The following is a 20,119-nucleotide window of genomic DNA, read 5'->3' as shown; positions in this document are numbered from 1 at the left end:
TAAGGGGGAGGGAGAAGAGATTTTTTCTTTGCTCCAGAAAAACACTGTTGGGTCATATAGTATGGGTGGTATTTAGTGCTAGAGGCATTTTTATAATAATAATGTTTATGATTGGAGGAACAACAACTTTTTCCCAGGCCTTCCAATTACTTATACACACTGATACTGTAAGTCTCTGCCAAGAAAATTATGTTCTTTTCTAATATTCAATTGAAAAAGCTAATAACTAATAAGCTATTAAATATTGAAATATAACCTTCAAAAAAGGTTTGAATAGTTTATACAAGAGAGAAGAAAATTTAAAGAGAGGTAGTAGAAGCAGATAAAGGTACAGTAACTGAAGAACAGCAACATCAAGAGTTATCGCCCAGATATAATGGAACAGAGGGAACCATACAACCCATATACAGTTGAACTTGCTTAAGTCATATCCAAAATGGCATTGAAAAATTGTTTCAATTTTGACTAACAGATCATCAATTAATGAAAAACACAAGAATTTGGCATGTAAAAAAGATTGACAAAGTCGACTCAGGCAAGTTTAACTGTAAAAACACATTTTATAACACCACCGATGCTGACATTGTGTAGAGGTCTGTGACACAACATACTAAATAATTTAGGGCACAAAACAATGACGGACATATTAGAAACTATTTATCTGTACACACTATATAGGCTATAGTTGATGTGATCGTTGATGTTGACAAGATTCATCATAGAAAAATGTGAGGCTATAGGCAATGCTTGAATATGATCTTCAATGATAACAATTAGTGGTACCCTTGGCGAGTTGAGTAGAACCAAGGAGGTACTCTGTGGAACCCGGAGGTGGCAATGTGCACATAAATAAACATAATAAGGTAGCACGAAGAAATCAGATAACTAACAGATCTATACTCCTAAAACTCCATATTTTTGACATACATAAAATTCCTTGAAATTTTCCATTTTATCTTTTGTTGTTTGCCAGTTATCACCTGGGAAATTCTAACATTATAGTACTTGGTAAAAATTCTGATACAGTAGTTCCTCAGAAATAAGCCCACCCCCTACTTTTACTTACTTCCTAATTTTATGTAGGTCACTATTTCCTTGGGGAAAAGCCCAGGGTATGACTTGAATGAGTACAGAGGGATTTCCCCTGTAAACCCCAGGTAAGCCTCCCCATCTGTGCGATAGTCAGGGTGAGTTTTAGATCTGTGCCTGCTCTCTGCTTTCATTAGGATAAGACACCCCATCCCCTCTCCCACAAGCCTAACTGATCCTAAATCCCAAAAATCTCAGGCCCATTTGTGAATATATTACTATGGAGAGACCAAAATGCTTGTATGAAGTTTGGTAATTAGTCCACTTACACTTAGTCCTGTGCCTACTAGTTTATTGGTATGGGTTAAGTGACGAGTGGTTATGAACCTAGTAGTAGGTCTAGAAAATTTGTAAAATATGCCGGCCAATCAACCCCAATTTCAAAAAAATGCTGTGCTTGGGCAAAAGAGAAATTGTTTTTTGGTCTATGAATGGTTAACCAATCTGTTAGTCTATTGAAAATTTCAGTCATCGAGAACACAGTTTGGTGATAAATACTGAAAAAACACCAAATATACAAAGGTACCAGTAACCCTCAGGCTCAGTAGACAACCACACCTAGGGACAATGACCCTGTGAGGTCATCAGAGGTTAAACATCTAAAGACATACCAGTAGTTTCTTGAAAATTGTACAAGTAAATATGTTAAGGCTAGCAGTAATTGATTTTGTAAAAAGACTAGATAAATTAATGATCTGTTGTATAAAACATTAAATACGTACATTTGTGGTACAGTAAGTTAATGAACTGCTAATGATAAAACAAAATTTAGTAACACCTACTGTATATAAACCTTGAAAATATAATAATAATATAAATTAAATTAATGATAATAAGTTAACAAAATATTGTTTAATACTTAATAATCAATATTACAAGTAAGAAATTAAAAGTAACATTAAATAAACAATTTGTTGATCACTTCCAGAACTAATACTTTGGGACATGATTAATAAGACATTAAACTGTTGATCTATAGTGAAAAAATATTTTGGATTTTTAGGCAATTTTTTGAGCTCCCATATTTTATAGCATTTACTCAATACTGGCCTGTGCGACAACTTAACCATTTTGCCACGACATGCCTCATTTGTGAATATATTACTATGGAGAGACCAAAATGCTTGTATGAAGTTTGGTAATTAGTCCACTTACACTTAGTCCTGTGGCTACTAGTTTATTGGTATGGGTTAAGTGATGAGTGGTTATGAACCTAGTAGTAGGTCTAGAAAATTTGTAAAATATGCCGGCCAATCAACCCCAATTTCAAAAAAATGTTGTGCTTGGGCAAAAGAGAAATTGTTTTTTGGTCTATGAATGGTTAACCAATCTGTTAGTCTATTGAAAATTTCAGTCATCGAGAACACAGTTTGGTGATAAATACTGAAAAAACACCAAATATACAAAGGTACCAGTAACCCTCAGGCTCAGTAGACAACCACACCTAGGGACAATGACCCTGTGAGGTCATCAGAGGTTAAACATCTAAAGACATACCAGTAGTTTCTTGAAAATTGTACAAGTAAATATGTTAAGGCTAGCAGTAATTGATTTTGTAAAAAGACTAGATAAATTAATGATCTGTTGTATAAAACATTAAATACGTACATTTGTGGTACAGTAAGTTAATGAACTGCTAATGATAAAACAAAATTTAGTAACACCTACTGTATATAAACCTTGAAAATATAATAATAATATAAATTAAATTAATGATAATAAGTTAACAAAATATTGTTTAATACTTAATAATCAATATTACAGGTAAGAAATTAATGTGTTGATAATAGATACTATAAAGTTGATGATGTTAGATAAAGTTGTTTGAAGTTAATGATTTTCATGATCATACTGATGTTGTTGCTAATCATCTTGAATAATAATTATAAAATTAATAAATATTATATTAATATACAAATTTAATCTAGTAATTTATATTTTAGTGACTACATCAATTTTTCGTACAGTACCACCAATGATGCTTCAGTTCAGTTGTTGACAGTGTTATACAACTTGCTACGCTCAAGTTAAATCTAACCAATTTGAGACAGGAAAAAGTTAATTGGCAATTTCCCTCTTACCGCCTCTCAAATCGCTTCACATATGAGTTCTAATCTTCAACAGATGTAGAAATTGTTTTGAGATGTCATAGAATTACATAAAGCGAAACTAGTGACGTCTGATACCTTCATTTTGATAACTGATTTGTGTAATCTATGTGATCTTATGTTATTCCACCTAAAGTACCTTCATGTAAATTTTTCATATTTTTAAACCTAACAATATTCATACTGTATGTTTATTAACATTGTAATGATATTTTAGAGTAAATTACTGTAAGGTACCATCACGTAAATCCTTCATATTTTTAAACAGTGTATTATTAATTTATAATAATAATTTATAAATGGCCTGTTGCTAATACTGCACAAAAAAATTTGCAACGTCACTGCAAATCTAGTTGGGAGCGTGCATGCACAAGATTCGGCATTTTAGAAATGGGATATTATGTATTTTCTGAGTATATTATTAAAAGGCTTTATAATAATTAAAAATTGGTAAACTTATCCTTTAATACTATTCAATAGCATTTATATTAAAGTTACGTTATACATTAGCTTCATGGTATAACAAACCCTTTTTTAGTGGACATCGGGATATATTCCTATCTAGACGTTTTACCATGGGTTTCTCTTTAATTCTCTTTGAAGGTTAAAGTACTCCCTGTTCTCTGCTTCTAGTAGTACTATGTAAACCCATTGTCAAGAGCCATTTACTAGCAATTAGTATGAGCAAACTTTCTAATGCAACACAAGCTTCATTTACAGTTGTACCACAGTAATTCACTCCCTAGAGAAACCTACTATAATTGTGTATTATGAATAGCATCAAAACTCAGAGTTTATTTATCTCAATCAAGTAGTCTCTGGAGACAACCCAGCCTGCTAGGCAGCCTCCTTTGACTACTTCATTAACAATGATATAGTTACACCCATGATTGGTCTGGGTAGTTCTATCATCAAGCGCCCCTGGTATCGTTGACGTCTACCGAGAATTACACGGTTTAAAGTTTCAATGAAAACAAACTTCTTAGAAACGAATCTCATCAATAGTTCATGAATTCAATCCTCCCACGCAATAAAGTAAAAAATATAATTTAGGTTGTAATACGTATCAGAAAGTTGGAACCATCAAACAGCCATAAAATACCTTCACCTATTAGGTTTGTGTTTCCGCAGCATTTATTACCCGATAAATTATCGGAAAGCAGCCATTTTGTTATTTTTCGCTGCGGGAACAGGGCCAAGAGCTTCCGATAAATTTTCCCATGACATTCAAGAGAGCCAATAATGCGAGAAAATTTAACTATTGACCGAGCTCACTCAATCAATCAATCAATCATCAGTTTGTAAAGCGCTGATATCCATGGCAGAAACAAAGATCAGTAGGGCTATTACGTAATCACTACTCAAGGTACACGTAATGAGATTACATTTTATATGAATTAAATGTTAACAGTATATCACTGCCAGTATATTTACTGTACACGAGATACATGTTAGTAGAAAACCAAATTCATATCTTTAATTAAATACAGTATCTGTCTTGTGGTTTATATCTATCTTGTGCACAAACTGTTTTAACAGATTGCGTTATTGTCTATATCCCGAGATGTCCGAAATGGGACCAGAAAGGGGGAAGGGGGGTGGGGAGAATCGATAGACAACACTACCTTAGTTAGGAGGATACGGGGAATGGACTCCTGGGAAATTTTTGTTTTATTTTTGTATTCTAAACACAAAGAAATAACCTCTGAGGCGTTTTGGACAATCAGTAATTTCTTTGTCTTTCTCTCTTTGCTCTTTTTTCTTTTTTTTTTTTTACTTTCCCCCTCTGCCCCTAAATCCACCCTAGAGATATCTGCGCATAATAAGCCGTTGTTTCATCAGAAAAAGTTTGACGCACTACAGAAATAGATTAAAAATTTGTGTGATGCGCCAATACAGCATGTATGATAAATGTCATAATACATCAAAATGGCATATCACTTTATTTGTCGCATAAAATTTGATAGTGTGGACACACATTAAGAGTTCATTCTGGGGAATCATTGGCCGTATTCGACTGGTTGTTCTTTGTTAAACCACACCCACCTGCGCAATGGTAAAAATCCTACTTAACAAAGACAACCAGTTGATTAGAAAACTGGTGATACTCGACAAAACAAAATGGCTGCATAGTTACCACAATACACACTGCGCATTCAAGATTGCTTTGGCTTACGGCAGTATGGGATGTCCGCAAAAAAACATTTTTATTCAGTTTTTTAACTCTGTTACCCTACAATTATTTATTGATTTCATGTGGATAAATATTTAAAGTTTTATTTTCTGAAATTTAATCTAAATTATATTAACGCAAAATGCTGTTGTTAAACTGACCAATCAGCCATGATTGTTTTGGTCACATGGATACCTTAACGCTGATAAACGCACTCTGGTTTACGTTAATTTTCGTTGTCAATGAAGTCTACTTTACGAACCAGTCGAATGAAAATAATACTCAGCGAAAAATCGTAGTCAACAAAATGAACCAGTCGAATAAGCCCAAAGATATTTAAAATGGAATAGTGATATTCTGTATCCTTTATTTCAGTTAATTTTTTGGTTTTTTTGATAGTATTTTCAAAGATATTTAATGAAAGTTATATCCGAAACTATCAAGTTTTACGTGGAAAATATCTGTGACTTGTCATATAAGTACAATGATGTCATCTTATCCCTATTTAATGGGCAAATCACGGTATAAACAGTGTGGGCAGCTCCATCAAAATGATGTTTTTTGGAACATACTTATTTAACTCTTTGCTTTATTCCTTTTCTTTGAAATGGAAAAGCAATGGAAAAATCTTGGAATAATATAATTCCTACAGTATTACCATCTTTATATAATTAATTACTGTGTGGTTGTGTGGTTGTTCTGCTGATCCATGATCTATGCACTGCACTCTTTGACATGTAATAGATCAACTTCGGATGGAACATGAAGTAGGTAATGTGTTTAAACAATGACTGCATGTCCCACGCACTACAGTATTAGAAAGGGCTTTAGAGTGCTAATTTTCACCGGCTGTTTATCAACGACTGTATTACTGTATACCCCACATCATATGATATTTGGAAAGGGTTTCAGAATTAGTATGGGGAATATTACAACGGAAAACAACCAATGATGGGGTAATTTTTCCTTATAGGGTACAACACTTGAACACACTACCAGGTAACACCATTGATTGGCGATTTTTCCTTTTTCCCTAAAAATTTAAAACAAAAATAAAATAAAACAGAGAGCGATAGAGAAAAGAATGAAGGAAAAATATAAAAGGAAGATGAAACAACAAGAAAATGAATAAATGAAATGGGTAATATTCCATGTAAATGGCTTTAGAAACACTGAAACGTTCTATAGATCACATTATCAGAATTTACCCTAGGTCACACATATCAAGCTGTAGGCCTCTTCAGCATGCTAAAGGCGGCAGCAGACACAATTATTAAAGGAATTATACTTTTTGAAGGCTGCAGCTTATGGCATGTTTATAGAAAGCAAAAACTGAAATTTACTTCTTTTTATTTTTTTCAGAAAGGGAACCTTTCAAGTTTCTTTTTAATTAGTTTACAAGGATGTGTATATTCTCAAAACCTGTTAGTCTGGATATTGCCTGTTTTACTGCTAATTGTACTATCTTCAATTGAACTTGAGAATGAAACTTCAACACTAACTATTGATGTTATCTATTACAGAAGCTCTGGCTGTCGCCAGTCATGGCAAATTATGAATCAGCAAAACAGAATCAAAGATTGTTTATGGTGAAATCAGCAGGAAAAAACCTCAAAAAATTCTAAGAATAAAATGATTTAAATTGCTCATTTAATTAACAAGATCAAATAGCTTCCAATAAGATAAAGACTGAAAAAAATCTTTTGAACAGAATTTTGCAAAACATTTTAATATAAAATCCTTCAATTTATTACCCACCAATTTAGTACCTTGTAATATGATGTAGTTGAAAGCTGGTTATTAAAAAAAAAAATAAGTAAACCTTTGTACATTAAATAAAATTTAACAGTTATATTTATTCTATTTATTAGCAATACAGACTACATTAATAACATCTTGTAGGCCTATTTATGTACTGTATTTAAACGTTATTATTATTTTTTTTTTATTTCAATCCAATTTAAAAAAAAATATTATTTTGTTATTCTCAAAACATCATCCTTAAGGGGTGACAGTAAAGGTGAATTCTGACTCTTGATAGAATATAAAATAAAAATGTACCCTAGGTTCATAGTAGACTTGTTGGGCACTGCAATGTCTAAATTTCTTTTAGACATTGTAAACTAAGATCATAAAGTGTTAGCTAAGCACCATTTAACATAGTTTTAACTTGACCTAGCTGGAGCCACTGATTTCATTAGCTATCTCCCACAGGAGGAGATTAACGTTTTCTTCACCCCATGTCTAGAATATTATTTTTGGATCAACTCATGGGGCCTGGCTCACAGTTTCACCATGTTTAAGGCAATGCAAGAGGGACAACAATCCACAGAACTGCCATTCCTTTGAATATGATTTACTTTAATGTTTAACTAAGGGTGCAATAAGTGATAAACAATTTATTAATTAAAAAAAATAATTGGATAATTTGAAAATACTTTGTGTTTGTATCATATCTTCGAATAGGCCTACAGTATAGTCAAGGAAAATGGACTTTTCTTTACCAGCCAACAAAAATGTGGAATGAACTTCCTAATTAATTAAAAATTAACTTTCAAAATATGTCATTACATTCATTCCAAAACAATTTTACTACAAAAATGTATTTCATTGACTCTTCTCTTGCTTGGTTTATATTTTTTGTGTGTATTTATATATTTATATTCTTTTAATTTTTTGTTAAACAATTCTTTTTATTGTATATATTTTGTTATGTTCCAACTTTACTACTTTAAAAATCAATGTAATAGTACTAAAAGTGCCTACAGTATATAAAGAATAAATAATAATAATGAGCTAAAAAAAAAATTGACTTAATTTGCTCTTTCAGAATCCTGTCTCTCCCTGTTTCCAATACTGACTGTAGCCATAGTAAGGTGCTGTTTGTTTAATCAATTTTATTGAGACAAATAAAATGATGCAAAATGAAGTGATTGTATTCCTTTGGAAGTTTCTAATTTGGATGTTTTAAAATGTTATTATATAAAATTTTAAAATTACTTGTTGATAGATGCTGCTCCAGCACAAGATGCTCTAAATGGAGAAGAAATGCCATTAAGCCGAGACATGATATGAATGTGTCCAACCCTCGATGACGGGAAACAACGGACATTAAACTGCGCAAAGTAAGCAAGACGTTCTAGCTAGATTTATTTTAGTTATTGTATATTTGGTCATGCAAATTTGAATGGTAGGAGGGACCAAATATCTGTCTATAGCAATTTACAACTTTTTATCTTTGTTATTCCAGAAGATAGCTCCGTAAAACAGTACAAAGTTAAAGGAGCCATTACATGAAAAGAAGGGGGCGTGGTACTAAATTTCAAAAGGTCATTTTATACTTATAAACCGCTTGGAAATTCAAGCTGAAATTTTGGATTCTTGCTTTTGACATATCAATGTATTTTTAGAATTTTTTTAAAGGAAAATCAAGGGGTCACAGGGGAACTTTTTGATTTGAGCTGGAATGACCCTGCCTTTTCATGAATACTAAGGTCTATCCACACTAATCATTGTGACACATACAAACAATTGTATCATATGTTTAATGATGATATCATTTCACATCCATGTATGGGCATAAATCTTAACATATCCCCAAGTGTACAGTACAGTATTTGCCACATTGCTTTAGATACATTGTTCTGTTCATGTTTTATGACAGTGCAAAATAATTTCTATTTTATCTTAATGGTTAAAAGGATAATATAAGTTATCTTATCATATAACAACCAACAAATTATAATGTCAATACAATATCTCACGGTCGTACTCCTAATCTATAAAAACTGTCTCAGAGTTCAGAAAACTTTAGGGGCCTATTGGTTATGATTATTAAAACTAATAAGAACAAAAATCGGTGATCTTAATTTGAGGAGAGCAGTAATCATGATCTGCTTTGAAGTAACTAAAGATGTTTATTTCATGCTTGGTTTTCACTTCATTTTCTTATAATTGTTTCATTTTCCAACTTGGTCTCTGAACTCTGAAAACATCAAAGAACAGGCCCGCTGCAACAGGCTATACTATTAACTCGTTGCGGTGTCTTTTATTGTCAACAAGTAACATGATAACCTTTGATTCACCGCTGCTTAGCTCAATATATACCTACAACAGGGAGTACTGTAGGCAGATACTGTAGCCAATAGATGTACAGAACCAGGCAAAAATAATTGTGCAGTTTTTTTACCACAGTATATTTGTTTTGGAATATTTGTACCTTCAACCTTTTTCAGAAACTTTACAAATTATTAATATAATGTAAGATATGTTATTAATTACAAAATATAAAATGCAGTAACTTTACCACTCACTGTAAGAAAGTCTGTATAGCATGGATAATTGATGACTGTATCATATTTGTGGTTTTCAGACCAGAAAACATAAGTTCAAGAATTTAGGTTGCTGATTATTTGATACATATTTACATGGTCAAGACAGGTGCAATACTATTAATAAGGTCTTGAACCTGATAGCATAATTCTGAAGATGTCTGAATTTCTACCAACTGTACAGTAGTACCAATTAAATTCAGATTGAAGTCTACTAAGTCTGGTTTCCCTTGACTTTTCTTCAGACATTTTATACCAGTTTAAATACTATATAGCAGACCCATGGATGTTTAATATATCTGAATAGATACCATTTCAAACAAAATTAAATTAATTCAATTTCAGTTTCTTTATTATGTACAGTAGGCTAATTTGTGTGGAATTCAAGTAGAGATACTTTGACAGAAATGTAGTCTACAAGTCTGCAATCAATCAATCAATCAATCAATCAATTAATCAATCAATCAATCAGTGCTATAACCAGGATTTCCAAAGAGTGTAAAGAATGGACACAATCTAAGAGTGGACCCTATCCAAGAGTGGACCCATTTCGGACTAACTTTAATGCATGTTTAATTGACTGTTGTGTACCCAATTTTTAAATTAATTATCAGAAGCAGTGACGGGGAGTGGAGGAGTACAATACTTCTTTAAGTTCTTTGAGATTCATTTTTAGAATTCCAATTCAACTGATCAGAAACAAAAGTATGTTTTTCTAAAGAGTAATTGAACACTAAACAGATATCTTATACAATCTGCTTTATAAAGATCTTAATATAAAAAGTGGCCTTTTAAAAGATCAATATTTTTTAGGATATTTGGTAAACAAATATATTTTTAAAAAAAGCTAATGCTGGATTTTAAATAATTTGTATCGATTAGACTTCAGCAACACAACAGTTTTTTTTACTTACAGTATGTAAACTTTATGTTACTTCATGTAGTACACCAAATGTTCAAATCGTGATTGAATTCAGAAAATGAATGATACATATGTACAGTAGGTCAATGACCTCAAGAATGTTCGGAACACTTTTTTTGAAATCTAATCAGTACATAAGATGAAAACCATCACCCTTGGAATACCTCACCTAGTGCTACTTGGGGCATATTCAGATACTAAAACTCTTCTTTTATTACTACCTGAGCCAGACAATTTGAGAGTGGTGACAATGAGTCTCAAATGAAGGAAAGAGTGCTGTGGAGGTTTTGCTCAATTCACATATACCTACAGTACAGGGTAATGAAGTACTGTAATTCTATTCTTAGGGGACTACAAACCAGGTACTGAGTACTCTGATCTTTGAGCTTTATGGAATAAAAATGAGTGGGCTTGCAATACCAATTGATTACTATTAAAATCCATTTACCAATGAATCCGGTCATTGCTCTATTACCATAAATAGAATTGAAGCATTACTGCAGGGCTATTATGTACACTGAAAGTTCAGATTCAAAAAACACTTGTTTATTTTGTAATGATATAATCTGAGATGTCAAAATTAGCTATACACAGTATACAAATTTAGAAATGTTAATATTTTAATTTTGAAAACATAATACCTGTACTGTAATTTAAGTTATCATATTAATATATTAATGCATGCAGTACATCACATAGACAGCTCTGAAAAGAACTGTTGTTTGTTGAGAATGTCTCGGCATTTAGATTGAGTTGCTTCGGATATGTTCAGGATAATAATATCTGATAGACAGATATTATTTAAGAACTATCTGCGTGGTGTACCGCAAGCATTAACATATTTTATTACTTTGCCATGGAAACCTTTAAGGAATATTAGCAAATTAATACAAAGACACTGATCTAAAAGGAATAGTTAACTTAAAAGTAAAATGCAAAGAAAAGATGGGGGCTTCTTTAAAAAATAAATGCTGTAAATTTTTGGGAATTACTACTAAAAAACAATAAATAGGGCCACTGTAGCATCAATCTGTATCATTGAGTGTATTAACTGGCATTAAATCATCTAAAATTCTGTATAAACCAAGCATGTTTTTAAATATTTTGTTTCTTTGAAATTCATGTACAGTGTATGTACTGTATTTTCTCGAAAAATAAGCCAATGCTATCTTGAAAAAAGCTCATGGGCTTCTTTTTGAGGCTACTTTTGCTAAGAGGGGGCTTCAATTCAAGATGGGCTTCTTCTCGAGATCAAGCCAACTGGGCTTCAATTCAATGTTTTACAGTAGGCCTAAAACAGTGATAAAGTTTAGTGTGCAGTAAAATAGATTTTGACATTCCGACATATTTTGGTCATTATCTCCAAAACACGATTTGCGAGCAGTGACTGTTTTGTTTGTCTTCATCACATTTGGTTTCCTGTTCATAGTACAAAAGAATTATCTTCAAAATTGCTTTGATTGTTTTCAGTGTTTTAAGGGTGTGGTCCTTCAAATGACAGAGTAAAAGGTTCAAGATTATTCAAAATTATTTGGTTTAGGTCTGTTTAAAGCAAAGACCAGTTCAGGGCCGTATCCAGGATTGCCATGGGGAGATGTGCACAGGTGTACAAAAATAAACCATCTTCGATTTTGAAGAAATAAAATACAACTTTTAATGTTCATAATGGCCAAACCATGTTGCTGGTTAGCATTGTTAAAATTTTACTATTTGTTAATAATAATAATCTTTATTACAGAATAAAACAAATATTGTTAATAGCAATATTAACAATTTTAATTTTTATTACAGAATAAAACAAAATTTTATATTCAATACATTCCGTACCCATAATAAAAATGTGGCCCTTTTCCAATTTTGGAGATAAGTACTGTATGTATCCACTGCACTAGATACAAGCCTGCAGTTGGAGACAGTGTTCATTTCTTGCCTCTGCACAAGTTTTAAAGAGAACCCACACACAGGTGGATTTGATGGCCACAGGTGGGTTTGATGGCCATAATATCGGCACTGGTTCGAACGGCACGCTCGCCTATGGTTCTGGTGGTGGAATGAGTCTTCTCCACATAAGGACTACATTATAAACCGTAGGCACAGTGTACACAATTTGGCTCGTGTGCACTTAAAAGAACCCAGTACATCTTCCGTGACGAGTAGGGGGTTACCCCGGTGTACTGGTCCATAGAGCCGCTCTTGTGGACAGACAAGAGTAGATGGTTAACGGTTTACAAAGTAGCTCAGACATGAAGAGACCCTAAGGGGAGAAGCTAGTTACTGTAAGAGCCAGCACACACCAAGCGCTTTCAGACGGTTTTGGTGTAAAGCGCTATATAAATTTAACTACTACTGTACAGGTACAGTAAAAATATTTAATTAAAATATTATCACTTTATTTCGAGCAGTGAATTTTGTAGGACACTGGCACAAATAGTGGTAATGTTGATCGTCATGAGCATACTGTACAGGTAAAAGCATGTGTACAAAATAATAATAATTAATTCTTTATCATTCAAATTGGAAATCAAAAAAATTTTGACTGCCCCCTCCCCCCGGGCACCGGCGGCAATCACAGTGCAGCGCCACCCAACTTACAGTAGAGCAACAAACATATGGGTACAAACATTGTCCTTAAATCGCTTAACACTCAAAATGAGGGTTATTCGAGGAGCAAAGCGATCAGACTCCATTTAAAACCCAACAGGTTGCAACCAGGTTTGAACAAGGGTCTTCAACACAAGAAGCAAGAACAATAACACTGTAGCTATCAGCTTAGCTCATAAACCATAACTTATTCATTAGATATTATTCTAATGATAATGATGATGTTTTGAGATAGTATCAACCTAAAAGATAAATAATTTAGATGTTTAAAGAGCAAGGCAAAACAACTTAATAGGACTGTCAATGATCAACTCAGTAAAGGGATTTCAGCAACCAATTACAAATCAATAAAGAGGTACTCTATTATCTATGGATTATACTGAATAAGACTGAAAACTAGAAGTCTTAAGATCTATCTACTTTCTTAAGCTAGTACTGATATTGATGGTGGCTTTAGACAGCATAATTAAGTTATCGGAGGGATGATTTATGCTATTGGCTAAACAGAGTACTTAACACTACAAAAGAGTGCCGACATTTACTATGCTATTAATCCACCTGTAGTCTCTATAGACTTCACCTATGGCTAGATTATTGCTATTGTTCAGGAACATTTACTCTACAGAGATTATTCACAGCAAGTTTTCAAGGACATAAAATGCATACATTTGCTCATCCTTTTTCTAAGCAGGTATTGACTAAATACCACATCCATTAAAAGCTCAGGTAAATATAGTAACGGTATTTAAGGGCTTTCATTGTGTGATATCAGAGTTAATGAGTCTGACAGCATAATTCATTAGGAGATAAATAATGTGAAAGTAATAACGAACGTCTACACAAATAACTTTGAATAGGGCTCTGAAAAACATGACTTATATTCGGATATTAAATGTGGATCCAAGACCGCAAAAGTATAAAGTGAAGCGGGAGAGGGAAGGGAAGAGAAGGGCAGGCAGATGGAGCCACATTTTAGTTTTTTCCTTAGCATTTTGTCTATTTCTGGGACATGCATTGAATCCCCTCATCTGGACTTTTCAAACACAATACAAAGTTATGGTATAAAGTATTTTTTACTTTATTATTGTCTTGTTTATCTGTTTCTGGGAGCTTTGTATACGGCGGAAAAGGCGTGATACCAAATGAGAGACTATGAAATGTACAGTTCTAAAATTAGCAAATCTATAGTTTTGATTTACTTATGTGCAAATCTATTTTTAGAAAAAATAGTCTTGGGAGTAGTAAACTACTGTACTGTGTGATTGACTGTGAAAACGACGACTCCTCACACAATAATATCAATGAGGTTGATTTTCAGTGGCGGATGCAGAAATTTAAAATAGTGGGCCCAGGGATGAACTTCACAGATGGATGCTCTAGACACTAGTCTAGACCACATCACTTCGCCATGGTTGGGGCTGCGGTAAGAAAATGTAAGATAAATTTCCTCTTTTCTCCATTTTGGTTATAATTTTTGAAAATTCGGTTGGGGGAGGGGATTACCCGCTCCCACTTGAAACCACTGATTTCAGATAAATGTTTATGGAACAATAGTGTTAAAACTAAAAGAATGATTCAAAAGTTCACTGATATTTTCACATTTTTAAGTTTTTCTTTTTTAAATGTATCTAATTTTAATGTTTCGGTATCACTGTAATAATTTTTTTTGTATCAATCATCTTTTTGTACTTAGTTACATATTTTTATTCTCTTTGAAGGCAAACTTAATGTAATTTGAATTACAAATTAACATTAAAACATCAACCAAGCATTTTACCTATTAGTGTTTTTAATGTACAGTATCCAATGGAAATTTCTTATGTACAGAAACTCCACCACATGCATCTTCAGCTAAAAAGTCAAATCTGTATATTGTTACTGTAATGATATGGTTGATTGTTAATTTTAGAAATGTTTTCTTCAAATACATAAGAAACAAACAGAGAGGTAGTAAATAAGGGTCACTTCCTCTTTCAATAAAAATTAATTTAAAGAAAAACATAATGGTGACACCTGGAAATAAAATCATGTCTGTGGCGGAGTCCACCTGTTAAGATACTGATAGGTCAATGATTAAAATAGCAGAAAAACAAACCAGAATATCCTGAAAACTGACACATGAAATTATAAAGATCTGCAAAAAAATAAGCAGAACATAGATTTGTGTGAACTTCACCACTTAAAACGCAATCGAGTCTGACGTAAATGCTACAGAAACTGTAATAACATGACTGATGATAGGAGGGCAGGAGTTTAGCAGTGGTTACTCAATTTCACTTTTTCTCTCCTTAGCAAATTAGATTTAAGTACATTAGCAGATTTCAACTCTTAATGAAATACTTGCCTACAGTAAGTGAAGAATCAAATGCTTGTTATTTGAAAATAGTAACCATAAAAACACACATACCTTAATGTGTTTAGATTATTATTCTCTCTTATTTTTTTTTTTCAAGGGGTAGGGGAAATTCTTTTCTACTGTATGAAATAGTATACTTAACAGATTCCTACTACTTCAGTCATTTATGTGGTGTTTAGTACAAAGCAACACAAAAAAAATAGTTTCATACTAAATCCACAATCCCATTAAAGAGAATTTTAGGTGTGCGATGGTGTAAGAATACAATCACTCACCTCAAATCACAAGCCCTGAGAAGAAACTGTGTTAAATCTTGGTTACATGGAAAGGTGATACTGTAGTACTTGATGTTTAAAGTACTATAAAACATACTTAGGCCCTACTTTACTGTAACTTGCGAACAATAAACCGAACAATTTTAACAAAAGTTTTAATATAAAATTTTAACAAAAGTTTTAATATAAAATTTTAACAAAAGTTTTAATATAAAATTTTAACAAAAGTTTTAATATAAAATTTTAACAAAAGTTTTAATATAAAATTTTAACAAAAGTTTTAATATAAATTGTTTGATGTTTGAAGTACTGTAAAACATACTTTACTGTAACTTGCAAACAATAAACAGAACAATTTTAACAAAAGTTTTAATATAAAATGTAGAGGCCTGGAGGTATTTAGGCCCTACTGTATTGTTTAGAAAACATTTTTTTCAAGTAGTTTTTCTCTACTGGTGCCTACAGCCTACAGGTACTGATCCTTGTACATATCTGTATGCAATTGCAATACTTCATGCTATTTGGGAAGAATTCCACCAAAGCCGCTAGTGCAAGCTCAGTGGTCTAGTGGTAAAAGATACCAAGCTACTAATTCTGGAGGTCATAGGTTAAATTCCAACTTCTATCACAATTATAAGTGAGCATACCATAAAGTGCTATAATAATACATAAAAATGGAAACAATGATAATTTTTGTTGAGCTTTCTTGATGCAAATTTCTGTTTGTGATAAGGCCAATTAACAAAAGTCCTTTGTTTCCCGTCCCCTCCCTCACCATTTTTTGGACCTGCATTAATTTTTTTTATTATTTGTTATTTTCAAAATTTTGGGGGTTTTTTTTACATCAAAAATGCAAAATTTCAATTGCTGATACATTTTTTAGTTTACAAGTGCATTTTCAAACACAAAGACCATAATAACAGCAAGAGAAGCAATGAAAAAACTATTGAAAAATTGTTTACAACACATTTTGCTTTGCAGAACAGTCTTTGTCATACTGTATTTTGACGAACTGTGAAAAACAACAAATCAAATAATAAGTGCCTCCCTCACCAACTTTATGAAAAACCCAGGACGAGAATTTTTTGTTACTTGGTCTAAATCTACAGTATAATATTTATAAATAAAGATGTTCAGTAGAACAGACTAAAATGAAAAAAAATAAATAAATAAAAAAAACTGAGAAAAAAAATAATATAACATGCAGTAGGTCAATTCAAATTCTGTTTCTGATTTCATACTTCCTATATAAAAGCAAATATCACATTTTCTTATATTTTGCTGGCAATACAGGTCAGAAAGTGACATGGAACTTATAAAAGAATGACACAAAACTGGCCAAATCATCTCCCATGAGTATGTTGCACCTGGGCAAGGGGTTACATTTTACGCTCTTTTGGATTTGTGCCCAACATAAGGATCAGGTGATCAGTAATTGATTGATCACTTGACTATCAATCAAACTTGATTGTGATTGAGTTGGTTTATTAACACCAGGTGGTAACACAAAAACACTGCATTGTGGCGTGTTTCTACAGGGAACAAGAAATGCCTGTATATTCCTGATCAGTAATTTATTGCTTAGTTTATTTTATTTTACAGTTACATCCACTAAAATGTTTATGTGGGTGGCTGTACCACAAACACTTTATCCAGACAGCATGATGACAATCCTTTGACCAATGATCTTCATACTTGCTGGCTGTATACACTACAACAAATATATTATTATAGATACTGTAGCTCAATACAGTAGTTTAGAATAAACTAACATATCTGAATTAATCACATAAAGTTCCAATATAATGCTGTGTTCCAGTTATCTACTGTAGTCACCACTGAGAACACAACCTGAGAAAAACAGCAATCCCAACACGAAATGCATTCCAAGCAACATATTAGAAAATATATACACATGCAAGTATTGCTATTATCTACAGTACGTAGTATTTATCGATTTCTGAGGCGAAAAATTAAGAACAGCCTACAATTACCTTTGTAGTGATGGAATAAAATTAGCCTATTGTTATACTTTGTAAAAACTATTACATATGAATATATGAATTGTTCAAAATTACATAGTTTTTCAAGACTTCAGCACAGGTACAGCACATGGACAGTTGATCACTGGAAGGCTTTTCACGAGATGTGAAGGTATGATCACTGTAACTGCAGGGTACACTGTAACGTGGCGTAAGAACTAATATGTTAATAACTGACAACCCCTTACATTTCACCAGTCACCATCCTGACCAGTCTGAATTAGTTAAGGCACTCAGAAGAGATAAACAAACTTCAATTGTGTATTTGAATAAGGCTTGTTAATGATCAGTGTGTGTGTATTGATTTCATTTTTTTGTAGCATAAAATACACTTCTGGAAATAAAACAACATTAAGCTATAGAGGGCTCACTTCATTTGATAAAACCAAGCTGAACTGGACACTAATTCTGAATCACAAAACCAGACTTTCTCTAAAAAAATATAATATGTTCACTTAAAAATTAGAAATAAAAACAGTTACTGACTGTAACTAGAGAGCTAGACTGATACAATTAAAAAAGGTAAATACTTTCAAATTTTAAGAAGCATCAATATTCTCCATGCATCTTGCTCCTGAAATCTGTGGACTATTAAACTATTAAGGTCATAACTTACCCCTTCCTGGTCCACCCCTTCCTCGTCCTCGACCTCCACCTCCTCGACCCCTGCCTTTTGAAACGACCTCTTCTTTGACCATGTCAATAACTTCATCTGGAATTCTGAGGTACTTTATTGTGCTACCACGTATGTAGCATTCTGGCATTCTCCAAAATCTATCACCATCCTAAGAAAAAAAAAGGAGAAAAAAATACTGTATTTGAATCAATTTTGGTTACGCCGCTTCCCTACCCCCCACCCCCAATTTTTAAATATTCAAAAATAGGTATCTCACTAACCGTTAGTGAGTAGTTATCAAAACACCCTTTTTGTGTCTTAGAAAAATTAGTTCAACAATCAACAATTTTTTCCCTTCAAAGTCTGGCTTCAAGGTGAAAATTTTCAATGAAAATGAGAATAAAATTAAAAAGCACTTTCATTGCCAATTAACAGGTACTGCCTATAAATAATAGAGAGCATTAAATTTAATCCTCTGGAGCTGGCTTAAAGGTTCAAGTTTTCAATGAAATTGAGAATAAAAAAATACTTATATTGCTAATTATTGGCTTGTACATTCTATAAATGATAGTGTTTCTATACTTTTGCAGAGAGGCTTAAATTTAAGGATGTTTGTTTGAACTTACTTGATCCTTTTAATATATAGTTTTCATTGAATTTTATAGGTTTTCTAGATTATCACATGACGTAAATGGATGTGTTTTGGATTAATTCAATGCATTACACAAAAAAATATTATCCTATTTTTTATTTTCATTTTCATCTGGTTTTTGACTTAGGTATTTCCTACCAAAAAATTGATCTATGCATGCTTCAATAAATAATCAAGCAGATTTTTAAGCTATGGTAATGCTAATATAGTATAAAACTTAGCTAACTAAGAACAACTTTTAGCAAAAAAAACTTTCTGTAACTTAAGTTAAATCCTAACAAAAATGTCTATCACAACCAGACAAAAATCCCCTTTCTGAGTGGGTTAGAAAATTGAAAGTTGCAAATGAGCAACCTACCAGGACAGATAATCCACATTAGGGCACACAGACAAAAATTATTAGATTAAAACTCGGTTTTCTTTTTTTTTTTTTTTAATCGGAACAACAGAATATTACTTCTTTTATCGAAGAGGGGACTGTTTTAATTTGGCAACAATATTGTAAATATTGTATAAAAACTGGTTAAATTTTATGTTTTTATTTAAGGAAATGTATTTTGAGCCACAAAATTGCATTGTTTTCTTTATGCTGTTGGACTAAATGATGCGGCAACATAAAAAAATGTTTATTCCCGCATCAATAATTCCCATATTTTTGACACAGGCGGGAGTGATAATCTAACAATTTTTTCTATGTGCCTTACGCAAAACTTTTTTAATACCTTATTTAACGAACTAATTTTTATTTTTAGAAGGGTGGGGACAAAATGTTTTTTTTTAGTACAGTACTGGCCAGAATTATCGCAAAAATCACAACGCATTTTACCCGTTGCCTTTGTGTTGCGTTTGCATTGAATTGCGTTGCGTTCACATTGCGTTAAAATGAACGTTGAAAATTTGTTGTTTATTTAACAAAACCGTGTCCGCGTGTCAGTTATTGTTGATAGTTAATTC

At 32.5% G+C, this 20,119-nt stretch overlaps 1 protein-coding gene across 1 annotated transcript in view; it reads right to left on the bottom strand.

The window, feature by feature from the left end:
• The window catches only part of LOC117117934 (U6 snRNA-associated Sm-like protein LSm4), a 31,578-nt gene that overhangs the window by 2,376 nt on the left and 9,083 nt on the right, over positions 1-20,119 (bottom strand). Inside the window, exon 4 of the mRNA XM_033262418.1 lies at positions 18,514-18,682. Coding sequence (XP_033118309.1) covers positions 18,514-18,682 — 169 coding nt within the window. The remainder of the gene's footprint in view (positions 1-18,513; positions 18,683-20,119) is intronic.

Source organism: Anneissia japonica, unplaced genomic scaffold, assembly GCF_011630105.1.
Source record: "Anneissia japonica isolate Jap-2015-1 unplaced genomic scaffold, ASM1163010v1 scaffold3106_len312699_cov133, whole genome shotgun sequence".
Classification (NCBI taxonomy): Eukaryota; Metazoa; Echinodermata; class Crinoidea; order Comatulida; family Comatulidae; genus Anneissia; species Anneissia japonica.
The sequence above is the reverse complement of the archived record's forward strand: the minus strand, read 5'-3'. Positions and strand labels throughout refer to the sequence as shown.